The following is an 18,152-nucleotide window of genomic DNA, read 5'->3' as shown; positions in this document are numbered from 1 at the left end:
CGCTCACTGTTTGTTACACTGGATCCAGGTGTCCTTGTCCTTCCCACAGTTTCCCTTCTCTGTCCCCTCGATGTTCAGCTTCTCGTAACAGAACTTATCGGCCGCTGTTGCCTCTGGGGGAGACACACACACAGTGAGCATTAACATCTATGGCTTTAGGAGTTTATCTCAACCAAAGGTGTTATTACAGAGATGCTCATGGTCTTTGCAGATTTGTCAATACCAAATAAATGTGCACAAAAGAATATCACACGTACTCTCTCCCCAGATGTACTTGCACTGTCTGTCTTTGGTTTTGCATCTTCCATTGAAGCAGCGACCCTGGAGAGAGAAATATAGTGTCAAACCTTGAGTCACAGTTTACATTTAGTGAATGTACCCATACTCTAACAATCAATACTTCAAGATTATGAGATTTTTTCTTCTTCTTTTAAGTTTGTTTTTAGCTGTATCCTCAAGCCATATAGATGCAGCAAGAATCACCTGTGCAGAAGTAAAGACTTCTTAAAAGTATCTGAATATCTCACCTGGTCCTTTTCACACGTGTAGCCATCCATCTTGTGCACATTAGAAGGACACTGGAAGAGAGCAAAGAACAATGTGATTGACTGTAGGAGTCTTGCACATCCTGTGATTTTCTGAAGATGAGGTTTATAGCTGCAGCTGCAGGAAACTCTGCGAGAGAGGCTCACCTGGCTGGAGTTGCCTGTGCAGTTTTCTGGGATGTCACAGTCGTTCACTGCATCTCTGCACACGACTCCCGCAAACTCCATCTGCAGCAGCACACAATGAAGGTCAAACAGAATGTGAGTGTTTGTAATTGGGCTTTGTGTCAGAGGAGCTCAATCAGGAAATGTCAACCATCTGCACCAACTCTCTCTTTCCTGGCTCTTGACATCCCAAAGTACCATTAGTCCAACTTTGACAATGCTGTGTAGCAATTCACAAATATGATTTAGCAGACAGCCTGGACTCAACATATTTTACCATCTCTACTGTAACTGTAAGGATGTGTTCTTTGTTAGCCATGTTTAAAACAGAGATGTTCAAAATGAAAGTAAATCCATGTGGAATTGGATTTAAAAACAAAAAAATGCATAATCCTTAGGGGTGGTATGAATAGTGTTCTCTGTTTAACCAAATACAATCCAGTAGAGAGTGAAGGTGTGTCCTGTACTGTACCTGGCAGCTGTTGCAGCAGAGTCCGTTGCTGCACTTGGAGCCTTGGGTCAGGGTGCACTTGTCACAGCAGGCCTCCCCCTCTGTGGCACACTCCTAAAAGACAAGCACACAAACAGAAACTGATCTTAGTTGTCGTCATTAGACTTGAGTTATTTCATGTAACACATAATGACCTCTAAATAATTTAAACAGACATCTCTCTGGACATACTCTGGTATTATCACTGTGTATGGAGTGCATATGATATTAGTGTGACACAGCAGATTTTGTTGTTGGTTAATAAGCACACTACTGTCAATTATGATGATTATCAAGCTATCCCTTTAGGGTACTACATCTCTTTATTAGCATGAGAGAGTCTTCAGTGATTTAACTTACCGCCGGGCTGCCACAGTCACACTCCTCTCCCGGCTCCACAAAGCCATTTCCACAAATAGGAGGGTCCAGCAGCTGAGGGGGGAAAGTATCATTTGTATTTAAAATGATAAAAAGCAGAGGTGCATATAGTACTCAGATATTTCACTTGGTGCAGAAGTACTCTTTTACAAGTTATATCCAGCAGTCAAACTTAACTAAAGTACAAAAGCACAACCCAACAGTATAGTCCCAAAGGTAAAAAGACTCATTCTACATTTACCTATTTCAGATATAGAATATATTTTGTATTATTATTAGATACAAATTAAGTAGTATGTGTTCATCACTTGAATGTTGCAGCTGAATAAAGAAGAGTGTAGTTTGTGAATTTCACTAAGGGATCTACACAATTTATGTGATGAATGTATAATAACATATAATACATTATTTTGTTTATTATGTTTTGTATTGATAATCTGAATCTTCATGGTGCAACTAAAGTTAGCAAATACATATGCAGTAAAACAATAAAATGTCTTCTGAGGCGTAGTGGATGTAAAGTAATCCATCCATCCATCTTCTCCCGCTTATCCGTGGTCGGGTCGCGGGGGTAGCAGTTCCAGCAGAGAGCCCCAAACTTTCTTTTCCCTGGCGACATCAACCAGCTCTGACTGGGGGATCCCAAGGCGCTCCCAGGCCAGCGAAGAGATATAATCCCTCCACCTGGTCCTAGGTCTACCCCTTGGTCTCTTCCCAGCTGGACGTGCCTGGAACACCTCCCTAGGGAGGCGCCCAGGTGGCATCCTAACTAGGTGCCCGAACCACCTCAACTGGCTCCTTTCAACGCGAAGGAGGAGCGGCTCAACTCCGAGTCCCTCCCTGATGACCGAACTTCTCACCTTATCCCTAAGGGAGACACCAGCCACCCTGCGGAGAAAACCCATCTCTGCCGCTTGTATCCGCGATCTCGTTCTTTCGGTCATGACCCATCCTTCATGACCATAGGTGAGGGTAGGAACGAAAATGGCCCGGTAGACAGAGAGCTTTGCCTTCTGGCTCAGCTCCCTTTTCGTCACAACGGTGCGGTAAAGCGACTGCAGTACCGCTCCCGCTGCTTCGATTCTCCGGCCCATCTCACGCTCCATTGTTCCCTCACTCGAGAACAAGACCCCGAGATACTTGAACTCCTTCACTTGGGGTAAGGACTCATACCCTACTTGGAGTGGACAGTCCATCGGTTTCCTGCTGAGAACCATGGCCTCAGATTTGGAGGTGCTGATCCTCATCCCAGCCGCTTCACACTCGGTTGCGAACCGATCCAGTGAGTGCTGAAGGTCGCAGACCGATGAAGCCATCAGAACCACATCATCTGCAAAAAGCAGTGGTGCAATCCTTAGTCCACCGAACTGCAGACCCCCTCCCCCACGACTACGCCTCGAAATCCGATCCATGTATATTACAAACAGGATTGGTGACAAAGCGCAGCCCTGGCGGAGGCCAACCCTCACCGGAAATGGGTCCGACTTACTGCCGAGGACCCGGACACAGCTCTCGCTTTGGGAGTACAGAGATTGGATGGCCCTGAGTAGAGACCCCCTCACCCCATACTCCCGCAGCACCTCCCACAGTAACTCCCTGGGAACCCGGTCATACGCCTTCTCCAAGTCTACAAAACACATGTAGACCGGATAAGCGTACTCCCAGGCCCCCTCCAGGATCCTTGCGAGAGTAAAAAGCTGATCCGTCGTTCCACGACCAGGACGGAATCCGCATTGTTCCTCCTCAATCTGAGGTTCGACAATCGGCCTGACCGTCCTTTCGAGTACCTTAGAGTAAACTTTCCCGGGGAGGCTGAGTAGTGTGATGCCTCTGTAATTGGCACACACCCTCTGATCCCCCTTTTTAAAAAGGGGAACCACCACCCCGGTCTGCCACTCCTTCGGTACTGTTTCCTACTTCCACGCAACGTTGATGATACGTGTCAACCATGATAGTCCCTCAACACCCAGAGCCTTCAGCATTTCCGGGCGGATCTCATCCACCCCCGGAGCTTTGCCACTGTGGAGTTGTTTGACGACCTCAGTGACCTCCCCCCGGGAGATTGTTGTTGATCCCCCGTCATACTCCAGCTCTGCCTCTAACATAGAGGGCGGAGTTGTCGGGTTCAGGAGTTCCTCAAAGTGTTCCTTCCAACGTCCCAACACTCCATCAGTTGAGGTCAACAACGTCCCATCCTTACTGTACACAGCTTGGATGGTTCCCTGCTTCCCCCTCCTGAGGTGTCGGACAGTTTTCCAGAACAACTTTGGTGCCGCCCGAAAGTCCTTCTCCATGTCTTCTCCGAACTTCTCCCACACCCGCTGCTTTTCCTCGGCCACGGATGAGGCTGCTGCCCTTCGGGCCTGTCGGTACCTTGCAACTGCCTCGGGAGTCCCCCGGGATAACAAATCCCTGAAGGCCTCCTTCTTCAGTCGGACGGCTTCCCTGACCACCGGTGTCCACCAGGAGGTTCGAGGGTTACCGCCCCTTGAGGCACCTAGGACCTTGAGACCACAGCTCCCCGCCGCGGCTTCGGCAATAGAGGCTTTGAACACCGACCACTCTGGTTCAATATCCCCAACCTCCACAGGAATGCCCGAAAAGCTCCGCCGGAGGTGTGAGTTGAAGGCCTCCTGAACTTGGGCCTCCTCCAGACGTTCCCAGTTCACCCGAACTACACGTTTGGGCTTACCAGGTCTATCCAGAGGCTTCCCCCGCCACTCGACCCAACTCACCACCAGATGGTGATCAGTTGACAACTCCGCCCCTCTCTTTACCCGAGTGTCCAAAACATACGGCCTCAGGTCCGATGATACGATAACGAAATCGATCATGGACCTTCTGCCTAGGGTGCTCTGGTACCACGTACACTTATGAGCATCCTTATGTTCGAACATGGTGTTTGTTATGGCCAATCCATGACTAGCACAGAAGTCCAGTAACAAACCACCACTCCGGTTCAGATCAGGGGGGCCGTTCCTCCCAATCACGCCCCTCCAAGTGTCTCCATCATTGCCCACATGTGCGTTGAAGTCTCTCAGCAAGATTAAAGAGTCCCCTTCAGGAGCCTCATACAGGACTCTTTCCAGGGTCTCCAAGAAGGCTGTATACTCTGAACTGCTGTTGGGTGCATAAGCACACACAACAGTCAGAGTTTTCCCCCCCATAACCCGCAGGCGTAGGGAGGCGACCCTCTCGTCCACTGGGGTAACCTCCAACAACGAAGCACCTAACCGGGGACTTGTGAGTATCCCCACACCCGCCCGGCGCCTCACACCTTGAGCAACTCCGGAGAAGAATAGAGTCCAACCCCTATCCAGAAGTAAGGTTCCAGAGCCGACGCTGTGCGTAGAGGTGAGCCCAACCAGATCCAACTGGTACCGCTCCACCTCCCGCACAAGCTCCGGCTCCTTCCCCCCCAGAGAGGTGACGTTCCACGTCCCCAAAGCCAGCTTCTGCCGCCCGGGTCTGGTCCGTCGAGACCCTCCGCTTTCACTGCCACCCTTCTGGCAGCGCACCCGACCCCATCGCTGTTTCCCGTAGGTGGTGGGCCCGCGGGACGGAGAAACTGAGGTGTTGCCCACGTTGCCTTTTCGGGCTGGGCCCGGCCGGGTTCCGTGGCAAGCCCGGCCACCAGACGCTCGCCGACGAGTCCTCCTTCTGGGCCTGGCTCCAGAAAGGGACCCCGGGCTTCCTCCGGGCCGGGTATCCTCACTTCTTGTTCTTGTTTCTTTCATGAGGTCTTTTGAACCAATCTTAGTCTGGCCCCTTGCCTGAGACCAATTTTCCATGGGAGACCCTACCAGGAACACAAGGTTCCAGACAACACAGCCCCCAGGTTCATCAGGGCACACAAACCTCTCTACCACAGTAAGGTTCTTCAGAGAATGTAAAGTAACATTAAATGGAAATACTTAGTAAGTAAAACTTAAAATTATACTTAATTACAGTACTTAGTTCTATCATTCTAACACTGCTAAGAAGTGAGTGTGACGTACCTTCAGAGGTTTGTTGAACAGGCAGGCTCCTCCACCGCTGTTCAGAAAGTTATAGTACTCCTCCACGTTGCAGTCGGAGAACCTCTTGGGCAGGTAGAATCTGTTCAACACAACCGCAGCACATTATGCAGTTACCGTGGAAACACTACAGACTGCATCTTTACATAATACCGGGAGAGAGGGGGGCTTGTTCCCCACAAACAAATTACAGGACAAAACACTTAGAAAATATATTGTTTTGACATTTAATACCGCACATTTAATGTCAGTGCAACACAGTGTCATATTTAATCAAGTTTGTGTTTCTTACACTGTACCATGAATATTTCAGGATTTACCCGTGTTGACCATACTCACAGTTTAGAGAAGATCCTTACTACAACATGGAGGTATTTATACAGTAGAGCTAAGATTGTGAAGTTCATATGGAGATATATGTAGGATGTGAATAAGGTCTAAGTTGCATTTATGAACTTGTCCTGCATGATGAATGTGGTCGATGATTCACAAAATCAGTTATTGCATTATCATGTGACACTGAAATGATCACCTCAGTATTCAACAGATTCTCACTAGTCTTCTGAGAAACCAAGCTCTTAGCTCTGAAATGCTCTGAGTGATTGCTTCTATTCACTTTGAGTATAAATATAATATCCTGCTGGATGATACACTCACTTGAAGCACAATCAACATCTGAAATAAATCTATTCCAATCAGATGTCCTGCATTCATCGACTCAAACCTGAGCAGCACTTAAATGTCATCTTCTGCTGCGCCATTGGTCACTTAAAGCTCATTACGCTGCTGACACATGTTTAACTAGAGAGCTTCTGGTAGTGTGGCTCATCAGGAGACAATGCAATAACAGACAGACTCAGAGAGATGTCGTCATTGTTTGATCTGAGATGGGGCTAAATGAAGCCACCGGCAGTGATTATGGTTGTATTAAAAACCAGTAATGACAACTTGATGACAGATGAAGCACACTACAATATTTCAGGTTGATTAAATCAACTGATACGGTTTTAAGTTGTCCCAACTATAACAGAGATTTACATCTTTGATTTAGAAATTTGCGTTAGTGCGTTTTCTGGTCAAAACCTTGTAGTGTTGATCCGCTTTAAACAGTAATAATGAGTGAAATGAAGAACATGCTGGAATGATTCACTGATCAATGATACACCAGGAGAAATACAAATGTTAGCTTGTGGACTAATATTATTATTCATATTTTTCATTTCACACCTTATAGGAAAGTATGAAGATATGAATAAATAAGGATATAGGAGATTAAAACACAGTTTATATTGTATTATTTGCACATATCCAGAAAAGGATTCACTAACATCCTCTATCCTTCTTCTAAGTGACTTCCTCAATAATTCCTTCTTTTTTTCATGGCAAAATCTATTTTGTCACAAGAAGATAAGAGAAAGTAAACAAACAGAAAAAAACCAATATATAGAAAACTATTTGAAATCCTGACTTGACCGTTATGCATTATCACACACACGCGCACACACACACACACACACACACACACACACACACACACACACACACACACACACACACACACACACACACACACACACACACACACACACACACACACACACACACACACACACACACACACACACACACACACACACACACACACACACACACACACACACACACACGCACAGAAGCTAAACCCTGTGAGAAATGTGAGAACAGTTAGTAGTAGTAAGTTAAGTTGATCAGACATGCAGGTGCTGAGGGATAGAAAGACAGGTCCGTCAATGGACATGACTGAGGTCATTGAATACAAACGTCTGAAATACCATTGACTTAGATTATCTGGGCCAGGTCCACTCACAGGTGTTTGGCTGACAGGAGCTCAGAGCCACCTGTCCTCTGTCAAGACATTACAGCAGGTTTATTATTGCAACCCAATCTAGCAGAACATGGACAGGGAGTGTTAGGGGAGTGCACTGTCGTTTCAGGGAAATGAGGTAGTAAAATATTGGCCTAAAATGAGAATGACATTGCAGACTGTATCAATCGGTTAGACATGGACAAAAGGAACTGATGAGAAGTCCTGACTTTCAAAGGGCAGGAGGGAGGAAGTGCCTCTCAATAATTAATAGAAAATAATCTTGGCAGAATACACATAAATTACATGTAAAATTGTACAAAATTAGTATGAAAAATACAGTCAGAGTATAATCAAAGGTCATCAGACTGTATTTGTTCATGTAATTTGAATAAAGAAAGAGAAGCTGGGGCCACAGCGGCTGCAGCGCTGTTGGATGAGATGGGAAAGGTTGTGATGACGGACAACCCCTCCGAGGCACAGCACAGGCAACGTTTTAGCCAAGCTTCTGCTCACCTGCTGTCCCATTCGGGATAGAGGGGGAACGCAAGAAGTATTTAAGAAGAGGGGTATATATATACACATACACACAACGCTTAGGCTTTTACACACACACACACACACACACACACACACACACACACACACACACACACACACACACACACACACACACACACACACACACACACACACACACACACACACACACACACACACACCCGAATGCTCACAGCAACATGTCAGTATTAACACGACAGATGTACACAAATTCATGATTAATGCAAGAAAGAAATACACTGATTTATCATCTGATTTCTAATCCTAGCAAGCAACAGATTACATAACACATTACTGCTGAAAGAAGCCCCATGAAGTTATATAAACAAGTCATAAGGGTGATACACATAGGCTGACACCTAGTGGTGAATTATCAAACTACAATAACACTTTAGGGGATGGAAATATTGATATCAGCATGTTCACCCTGCCAACAATGTTATATTTTGATGAAGATTAAGACATCTATGTTATTTTCTATAAACTTTTTTGCGGAGTGGCTTTACGCTAACTGTGATACAATAAATCTAATTGGTTTACATAATCCCTTTCAACTATAACAAGATAAATTAAATGCAATTCAAATTGGAAACATAAAATGTCCACAATTAATTTGAGTTTTGACCACACATTATTTACAACCTTTAGGACAAATTTCATGTGACACTTGGGTGACAATAGCCGTCCAGTTAAAAAATAAATGAATTTAGTAAATAAATGTGAAATCATTTTTTTTGTTAAGTGTGATGTTATCATTAAACCAAAGTGCATTGTATCCAAACAAAATGTATCTAAATCTAAATGGACGAACTGTATGCCAGTTGCTTTTCCGTCATATCGTTTGTTGGGCAAACACAAACTCTTTCTCTGTTGTGGTTTTAAAGTCATGACTTTAAAACCACAAATGTTCTGTAAAAGTAACTTACCCAACATCATCCATGATACAGCCCGTCCAACGATCATCACACTTGCACTCTCCTAGAATAAGAAACACGCGACATGTTTTTATTGCTTGGAAAGGAATCTTGAAAAAAAGGATGCGTGCTGGAAAAGTAATAATTAAAAGACTCATTAAGATTGAACTTTGTACCATTGAGGATCTTCTTCTTGTCAGAGAAGATGCCGATGTTCTGTCCAAGTGACTGGGCGAGGGTTATGGACATCTCATCTGCTTTCCCATACTGATGAAGAGAGGCAGACGGAAAGAGAGACAGACAGAGAGCGAGGCAGAAAATAAACAGAATATCAGGTCAGTCTGAAAAAAAAGAGTGATAAGAAAGGTCCGAACAACTATTCAAAATGTTATAGCAATCACAATATGGCGGACTGCACATTTAAAATCACAGGAGAAACAATATTAGTTATAGGCTAAACATGTTTCAAACATGTATTTAAAACAGAGATGCTCCAAAAATAAAACCCCACTGTAAAAATGTAAATATTTTTTAATGAAAATGAGAATAATTAGTAAGAAGGATCATTCCTTTTAACAGCAAAAAGAGATAGCTACAAATTCCCCTCATGTCAAATAAAACTGCAGTATACAACAGAAATAAATGTACAGCATTCACATTTACTGTATAAAAGAAGATAGAGCATGCTGGAGGTGTTCAGTGAAAAGATTATGGTTTAAATCCTCTATGTGTCAAAAGCTAATTGAATTAAGAGATTTTGGAAATCTGTTCCAGACTCACCTCATTGACCCCCCCTCCTTTAGTGAGGGAGCAAACGCCTCCCATGTAGGAAGCTCCCCCCCAGTTGCTATGGAAACGATTCCCTCTGATGAGAAAAGAGATGTGTTTAATACAAATATCCATTTAAGAAAATATCCCGAGAGCACCAGAACATATTTCTGAGATGTTTCGACTTACGAGAAGAGGTGAACAGAGTCGCATTTCTCCTTGATGAAGTCTTTTCGATACTTCATAAACTCCTTCAGCGTCACCATCGAGTCGACGTCGATGTTGAATTTGTTGTCAGCTGACCACGTTTCCATGGCAACCAGCACAATCCGGGTATTGAGCTGTTCCTTAAAAATCTGGGGAATTAAAAGTATAACATTTAATGTCAGTGACAGTTATCGTTATAAACTGAAAGTGCAAAGACAGAAATGACTGATTGATATTAAAACTGACTTCATATTCATCAACATCCCAGCTGTCTGTTGTTACAGCCAGTCAGTGAGATCAGTCTGATCCTGCCACCAGACAGCAGCACACTACAGGCAGCTAGACGCAGTCAATACGGGGCACAGTCTGAAGGACCGGCAAATAATAATGTTTGCTCTCATAAGATGGGAATCTATTGGGGTACTGGGGCCAGACAAACACTAGAAGAGAAGAGGACAAGAGCAAAGCCTCTTTGTTTAAGCTGAACGCCTCAAAACAGAGCAGAGGAAGTATCAGAAATATATGATGTTTGCGTGGTTATATCACAATCCAGCATAAAGAACTTCACCTAGCAGCTCCACTTCAGTATGTGCACATTTAGTGTCATCCTCGCCATATAGTATAGTCTGCTTCAATACAGGTGAGAAAATAAATAACCGGTGATCTCTAAAAAGAAAACCCAGTGTTGAAGCCATTTTGCTGATTGGCCTTATGTCCAGAAATCTTGCATTATCTTGTAGTTTACGAATCAAGCAAGGATATATGATTCAGGAAATAGATTCAGGTAATTATTCTTAAACTATTTTCTGGGTTTTTCCAAAGATCGCCAGTATTTATATATCAGTAAACCGGATGCTCAGCTCTGTGACTCAAAAGTCGAGTTAATACATAAAAAACTGGAGCAAAAACAACCTTAACCCGCTAGTCTACAAATAATGGAGAAATATCTCGTACTTTGTGCTGCTTTGTAAAAGTTATTTCAATCATGCACTTTCATTTATATATACTCCTTTCTTACACTACGGTTTACTCTACAGTGACCCTCTGTAGTAGACATTGGTTGGTGAAAGAGGCCATAACGGTGACATCTCCTTTTCCAGGACTAAGCTAAGTACTTGTTTTACTGAATACAATCTATAAAGATTCATTCATTGTATATTTATACAAGCTCTGTCTTACAAGTAATTGCTGTAATATTTATCACATCATACACTGGGGATAAAAGGCAACCAAACTCAGACATGGAAATCAATGTATATGTCCCAAATAGAGTTGGCTTCATATGATCCTCTTCAAGGGCACGACAAAAAGTGTGACCTTTCCTGAGCCTATCAGCTTTCAGACATGACCCTGTGGCAGGTCAGATTTCAGCAGCACAGCAAACAGATGTGGCTACGAATAATGAAACATATAAATATCTGCCTCAGTACTGATGGGATGCCACTGCTGTTTCAGGCCTCTGGAAACTCATGACTGGCTGGTTAATGGCCGCACGCAGCATATTATGGACCAGGGGAGGTTTTAAATGTAGGGAGTGAGGTTGGTTAAATGAGAAATCAGTGCAATGTGCGCTCAGCTCTAATACCTGGGAGTGCTTGTGGCAAGCTTTCAGGAAAAAGATCAATACAATTCTTACCATGTCAGCCATATTGACCACTGACTTAGCATAGTTATTCGTGAGCCCAACAGAAAGCCGATGCTTCTTGTACTGAAGAGAGAGACAGAGAGAGGGAAAGAGATGAAGAAATGTTGGATTCATAATGTGGAACAAATTCATTTTAATGTGTAAAAGGAGCCAGGGTTTGCAGATTCGGTTTTCTCCAAATATCACCTTTTGTTTGTAAAAAAATTCAGACCCAGTGGATTTGACATTTTGATGTTTTTTGCACAATTTAAGGTAGTATTTGGAGCTATTTATAACTAATCATATCACAGTTTACAGTCAATTAGAATTGTACATCCATAACATATTTGCTTACCATTAAATGGTCATTGATCACCATCAACTCAACGTATTTGGTCTCATCTTCTACACTGTGAGACACACTTGGAGCCTAAGAGGAAAAACACAGTTTGCTACTTTAGTTATAAACACAGAAAGAGAGACATGGTTTTCTCCATTTTCCTCCACACGACTTTTAAACATCACACACGGTAAACACAAAGATCAGCTTTTGTCTCATGCGTCACCAAGAAAAGAAAAAAGTAATTTATAACAGGTGAACTTTGCAATGCTAAACCAGGTTTGTCTGTCTTTCAAATACCCAGATGCCTGAGAAAAGATGAGCAAGCAGCCTCTACTTGCAAGTTAAATATTTCATGAGGAAGAAGAAGACGAAGGCAAAAGCGAAGAAGAAGAAGAAGAAGACCAAGAAGACCAAGAAAAAGAAGAAAGGGTGGAGAACTGTCGTGTAGGAGGAGATGAGGAAACAGCGCTCTCGTTTTAGCTTTGTGAATTTACATAAAACATACCGGGCGAGAAAACAGTTTGATGATCAGCATTCAGAGCATTTCACACATGCACACCATAAAGTGACGTCACTCATTAGCACCCATCTGCTATGATGACAATTTTCCAGTAAATATGGCTGCAGAGGAGACGTACCTGTCTCTTTTTTCTCCTGTGAACAACTTTTGACCCGGGAAATGGGGGGCTGGGAAAAGGCGGCTCTGGAAAATCACCTAGTAAACAGAAACATTCAATTAAATGAAAATGTATTTTTTTAATGAAACTATGAATCAAATTCTTTCCATTACTTAATTTATTATCTTACCATTGAAGAGATCATTAAATCCTTCATGCCCTGCAGATTTATATATCATGTGAATGCGGACATCTCCCTGAAAGACAGAAAAATCTGAGTTTAATTAAGTTCATCAGTTCACAGGCCAATATCTGAGTTTGTAGCCCACACAATAAAGTACATCTGTCAAACTCAGGGTTGTTAATTATTTGGACAGACACACCTACTATAATCATGCTATAAAAAAGAAAAGTATTGAGGGACTGGCAACTTCTCAAATTGAAATCTTGCACATAGTCAATCCATCAAGCCTACAGAAATCCTACAGGCAATCGTCAAAAGAATATATGTAAGTCAAAAGTCTCAAAGGTTACGGATAACTTACTCACTCAGGATCATAAAAAAATGTATGTATCCTATAAAATATGGCCAACCCTTCCTATCTCACAAGACTGAACCACATAAGTGTTTTAAAAGACTATTATAATGTGGCTTAAGCTAACCTATATAATAAATATGCTCTTTATTGTACACTTAGGTTTTAATGTTTTTCATTTTTACGTCTTCAATTGTATTGTCTGTGCTCTGTCAATGTGTGGCTCTGTGCATTAAAATGTTTGCATTTCAGGCATCTGTTTTACTAAGTTACATTTGTTTTCAAAATGAATGTATCCTCAAGCGTGCTATTTTTGCTTTGTCTGAACTTCTAATTTCCCATGTCTATTTTATGATCCCTGTGATTGTAATACTCTGCGCGCATGCGTCAACCCCCTGTGAGACAACACTGAGGGCAGTAACACCCACATCCTGTTTACGTTCGTCTTAACTGTACTTCAGTGAAAAAAACTCTGGGTTGTTCTTCTGATTGTATAAAGTCAGAGGAGGACCAGGCTGAAATGAGACTGCCTTCGATCTAAGTACGACCTCACTACTGGAAATACAAGGTATGGTGGTCTATGTTTATGTAGTTTATGTAGTAGCCATGTCTGAGTTTCGAGACGCAACAGGTTGTTGTAATGCTAACTTATTAGCCACCATCTTGCTAATTAGCTAATTTAACAAACTAGCTTCAGGGTTAAATGCTGGTAAGCCAGCCAATTCAAACATATTTATTATTCATTATTTAACGTTTTGACAGTTTAATTACCACAGTTGATGTATGAGGCTTTTGATCAGGATAAAATTGTGTTTTCCAGTTAGCCTCAGTCAACGGGTTAAATAGCCTGCCTAAATGTGGCTAGCTGTTGAAGCTACTCAGACAGGCGTCACCTGGCAGGCTTCATGTGATCATGGCTTCTTAAACACCAGGTATTAGTTAGTTATTGTGTAACGGTAAACACAAAATTATAATGCAATATAACAGGTGTTATATAGGCACAGCTGTAACGTGGTGGTGTATCATAATGATGATACAGTCATCATCGACCACTGCTGATTCCACTTTTTGTAATGATGACTGCATTGTTTATAAAAAGCACATAGTGTGTAATTCACGTGTTCCGTGAAAACAGTAACAAATAAATAAACTGATATAATAATTATAAAGAATAGAATAACAACATAGCACATCTGAACAGAACAAACATGTGACAATAGGCTTTTTTAATTTAAAGATATATTAAAAACTTTACAGATACAGTTTGATAATCATTAAAGGATACTGCAGACTGTAAAGCTAAATATAAAATAGCTTGAAAAACATTGCCTGAGGCTTCACTTAACTATGTGTTGGCCTAACAATTCATAAAATTAGTACATTTTCAGACAACTTCGTGACAAACTGGTTACCACTGAAAGAGGCAAATCTGTGATCTGATTTAGTTGTTTGTATTATATTAAGGCATAAGATAGTTTCTAAATATAAGTTTCCACACAGTCATGGTCAATCAGTGTTGCATGCTGCTACAGAAAGACACTTCTAATTCAGTCGCTCATTGTCTGTCTGTACAGTTTATGTAATGCACTGCAGTATAGACACTCTCGCCCTGCAAGCTCAGCTCCCAAGTCAGTCTTACTTTGTTTGCTAATGAAATGAGAGCATTGTTTCTCGGGACAGCATTTATTGGGTCAACTACACTGTGGTGAATAGAAGTACAGGGGGGTTGCCCATAGCTAGGTCAGTCTGTGGCACAGTTTACTTTTTTCAATAGTAATGGGGCCATTCGGAATAACTTGTATAACCATGTATTTTTCTTTGTCCAGAAAATAGGTTTACTTTAGTCACATTGTGGCCCAGTTGATTTCCACTGCAGTGACCAGCCACTTCTTTCTGACATCCTCTCTTTATTTGTTCAAACAGGAACCCTCCTCGTGGCCTCAGTTCCTGTCAGCACCACCATGTCGTGCCGGGATATCCACGCCACCAACGCTTTTGCCTTCATCCTTGCCTTTGTTTGTGTGGGAGGGCTTGCTGTGGCAGCATTAATCCCACAGTGGCGTGTAACAAGACTCGTCACCTTCAATCGTAATGCCAAGAATATCAGTGTGTATGATGGGCTGTGGGCTAAATGTGTGAAACAGGATGGCTATTCTGGATGCTACTACTATGATTCAGAGGTATTACTTTGAGAATTGGTCTCTCCTCTGTTTTTCTTGTTTTTATATTTTTCTGTCCTTAATTGTCCTAACAAATGTCTTGTCTTCCCAACTTTTCCAGTGGTACTCTAAAGTGGACCAGCTGGATCTGCGGCTTCTGCAGTTCTGTCTTCCTACGGGCATGATGTTTGGCTCTCTGGCCTTGCTGCTGTGCATGGCAGGAATGTTTAAGACCTGCTGCTGCTCAGACAAGCCTGAACCAGACATTAAGACCATCAGATTCCTGGTCAACAATGCAGGCTGTCACCTGGTGGCCGGGACGTTTTTGTTCTTAGGTGGAGCTCTTGCCATCGCACCCTCAGTATGGTTCCTTTTTCGGACCAAGGAAATGAACATCAAATATGACAACATTTTTTCCGATGGCTTTGCTGTGTATGTGTCTATAGGCTGCTCTGGAGGACTAATGCTGGCCGCCCTGCTAATGTTCATGTGGTACTGTATGTGTAAAAAGTTGCCTTCACCCTTCTGGTTGCCTCTGCCCTCTATGCCTACCTCTCTGTCCACCCAGCTTCTCACTGCCAACGGATATCCTCCCTCCCCAGTGTACGGCGCTCAGCCCTTCCCTCCCCAGGCCTATCCTCCCACAGTGATCGACTCCCAGCCATATGTGACCTCCCAGGGCTACGCCCAGAGTGTGGTGGCCCCTGTACTGCCACAGGTGCACATGTCTCAGATGTCTGTTCCTGATGGTTATGGCTCAGAGGTGGGAGGCAACCAGGCCTACAGCTACGCTCCCTCACAGAGTTATGCTCCCTCACAGGGCTACGCACCATCTCAGGGCTACGCACCATCTCAGGGCTACGCACCATCTCAGGGCTACGCACCATCTCAGGGCTACGCATCCACCTACGCAGGTCAGCGATACTCCTCCCGCTCACGGATGTCTGCCATAGAGATCGACATTCCCGTGCTGACACAGTTACAGTAAGAGAAGAGAGGCTAGAGATGTCAGACTCCTGGCGAAGAAACTCAATGAACTAATAGAGCATGATGGGTGGAAATTAATAATACGGAGCCATTTGCAGCCCTAGAGTGATACACTCAGGTCTGTCATTTGCTGATAATGCTGTGGAAGACGAAACCCAGTCAAAAGAATCCTGGGGTTAATATGATGGCTAGGAATTTCATACAAACAGAGATCACTAAATCACTAGTGCAAGCAACACTGGATTCAGCTTACTACTGTAGAAAAGAGAAGAAAATGGATGTTTTTCCAGCCAGAAATACAGAAAGATACCTCAACCAACTAGCCTTCCACTGTTTTTACTCTTAACTTGCTTAAGTGGCCAAAGGACCAACTTACTTAGTAGTTACTAGCATTTAGTTTGTGGTTGAATATAAATTCCCAAACTGTCTTTTTAGATTTAAGAAGCCCTAATTAAGGCTGCCATAAATGAAGCGATAGCTTACAGCATAAATATATTTTTCTGTTACATTTGTTTATGTTGGACACATTATATTGATACTGAAATGACTTGTCACTTTTGCCTATGTAAAGCTTACAGTATAAAAACAGTCTGTTATCACTACTGAACATAACTTTAAATCCTGTGGTCCTGAAGGAACAACTACTAACTAACTCAGCTGTTTGTATCTTTTGTTTTTGTGTAACAGGAATTGTTGATATTGACCCATTGCCCTGTGAAGAGCAGCTGTTGAAGTTTCTTATGCACTAATTTTGTGAATACTGTGCCAGTTTACATTGCCTTTGTTCACCTTTCTTTGCTTTAGCCTTAAGTATTTTTCTAACATATTACCTAATCATTTATTGTAACATACTTTTCTGAAGTGCTCATGTATAATAAAAAACATGACACTAAGAAATGTCTTAGCAAAGTAACATTTGATGGACAAATGTGGAATTACATTTGAACTGTAATGTTAAAAATGTTAACAGAACGAGAGCGCTGTTCATCTGCACCCAACATGTCCGCTGATGATTAAAACGTTTGCCAACTAAGCTGGAAGTGTAGTGTTGTTCATTGGTGGTAGTACTTGTGATTAAGATGATTTTAAATAGAGTTTACATAAACCTTTTTTCCATGATTTGCATTAGCTCTACGAGACATTTCGAGTTTTACGGTTCAAGATGTGATCCTTCAATGTTGAGGTCAAATCTTTCTCGACACACATTTGTATTTATAAGAACATTAATGTATGCCTGTTTATTTGCTGGAGTAAAAAGAAAAAAACGTACTAACTGCTATAAAGGATTATGTAATACGCATAATTGCAATAAAAATATACTCACAATCAATAACTAATCTCATTCATACAGAGAGCTATTGTAAAGTCATTTCTCCATCTGAGCAACATTTCAGTCAGACTGAATTACAAACTGGCAAAGACACTCGGCTCTTATCTGCTGGTTGTCTCCACATTCACAGTTTAATTGATCAATTGTTTGAGGAAATCAATGGCTTGTGGGGTCATGGTTTCCCAGAAATGTTTCCCCATAATGCAATACTTCCTTTGTAATCCCCTCATGATGACTTGATGTTAAAGTTGTTCATAAGCCAGTCTGTACTGTACCAGTGAGCCAAGGCCATGTTTACTTAGTTTACATTTAACTTTCTAGGACTCTTACATACATTCATATTCAATACAAATAATAACAATTGCCCTGAAGCAAAAAGTGGGTAATTCTAAATAGTTGTACTGTAACCAGCAAAACCCAAATATATGAAATGTAAAATGAAAACTGAGAAAAGCTGCATACTTTATGTTGGAGAAGCTGGAACAGGATGACACTGGTACATTGCCTTAATGATACATTGGTTATAAATGTTGAATTGCTTGACTAAACACTTATGCAATTTAATACATGGCAATGCAACAACAATACAGCTTTGCCTGTCCAGATTTAATTTTAGCCTACGTGGCTGAAATGTGGTGAAACGCTGAACTCTTGGTCATTGCACCTTTA

At 42.3% G+C, this 18,152-nt stretch overlaps 2 protein-coding genes across 3 annotated transcripts in view; one reads left to right on the top strand and one right to left on the bottom strand.

Annotated features, from left to right (window-relative positions):
- adam22 (ADAM metallopeptidase domain 22) overlaps nucleotides 1–18,152 on the bottom strand; it is a 64,022-nt gene that overhangs the window by 10,427 nt on the left and 35,443 nt on the right. For both annotated transcript variants that reach the window (XM_034103469.2, XM_034103471.2), the window contains exons 7-21: nucleotides 12,662–12,728; nucleotides 12,493–12,569; nucleotides 11,867–11,941; nucleotides 11,524–11,595; nucleotides 9,870–10,036; nucleotides 9,693–9,777; nucleotides 9,089–9,179; nucleotides 8,925–8,976; nucleotides 5,577–5,676; nucleotides 1,561–1,632; nucleotides 1,183–1,275; nucleotides 693–773; nucleotides 528–578; nucleotides 258–321; nucleotides 8–113 (exon numbers count right to left, since the gene is read on the bottom strand). In XM_034103469.2, coding sequence (XP_033959360.1) covers nucleotides 8–113; nucleotides 258–321; nucleotides 528–578; nucleotides 693–773; nucleotides 1,183–1,275; nucleotides 1,561–1,632; nucleotides 5,577–5,676; nucleotides 8,925–8,976; nucleotides 9,089–9,179; nucleotides 9,693–9,777; nucleotides 9,870–10,036; nucleotides 11,524–11,595; nucleotides 11,867–11,941; nucleotides 12,493–12,569; nucleotides 12,662–12,728 — 1,253 coding nt within the window. The remainder of the gene's footprint in view (nucleotides 1–7; nucleotides 114–257; nucleotides 322–527; nucleotides 579–692; nucleotides 774–1,182; nucleotides 1,276–1,560; nucleotides 1,633–5,576; nucleotides 5,677–8,924; nucleotides 8,977–9,088; nucleotides 9,180–9,692; nucleotides 9,778–9,869; nucleotides 10,037–11,523; nucleotides 11,596–11,866; nucleotides 11,942–12,492; nucleotides 12,570–12,661; nucleotides 12,729–18,152) is intronic.
- On the top strand, nucleotides 13,422–17,486 carry cldn12 (claudin 12). The gene is made up of 3 exons (XM_034103473.2): nucleotides 13,422–13,575; nucleotides 14,931–15,187; nucleotides 15,288–17,486. The coding sequence occupies exons 2-3, from the start codon at nucleotides 14,969–14,971 to the stop codon at nucleotides 16,152–16,154; spliced, it is 1,086 nt and encodes a 361-aa protein (XP_033959364.1). The 5' UTR covers nucleotides 13,422–13,575; nucleotides 14,931–14,968; the 3' UTR covers nucleotides 16,155–17,486.

This window comes from Pseudochaenichthys georgianus, chromosome 16 (assembly GCF_902827115.2).
Source record: "Pseudochaenichthys georgianus chromosome 16, fPseGeo1.2, whole genome shotgun sequence".
Classification (NCBI taxonomy): domain Eukaryota; kingdom Metazoa; phylum Chordata; class Actinopteri; order Perciformes; family Channichthyidae; genus Pseudochaenichthys; species Pseudochaenichthys georgianus.
This window is presented reverse-complemented; position numbering and strand designations above follow the sequence as displayed.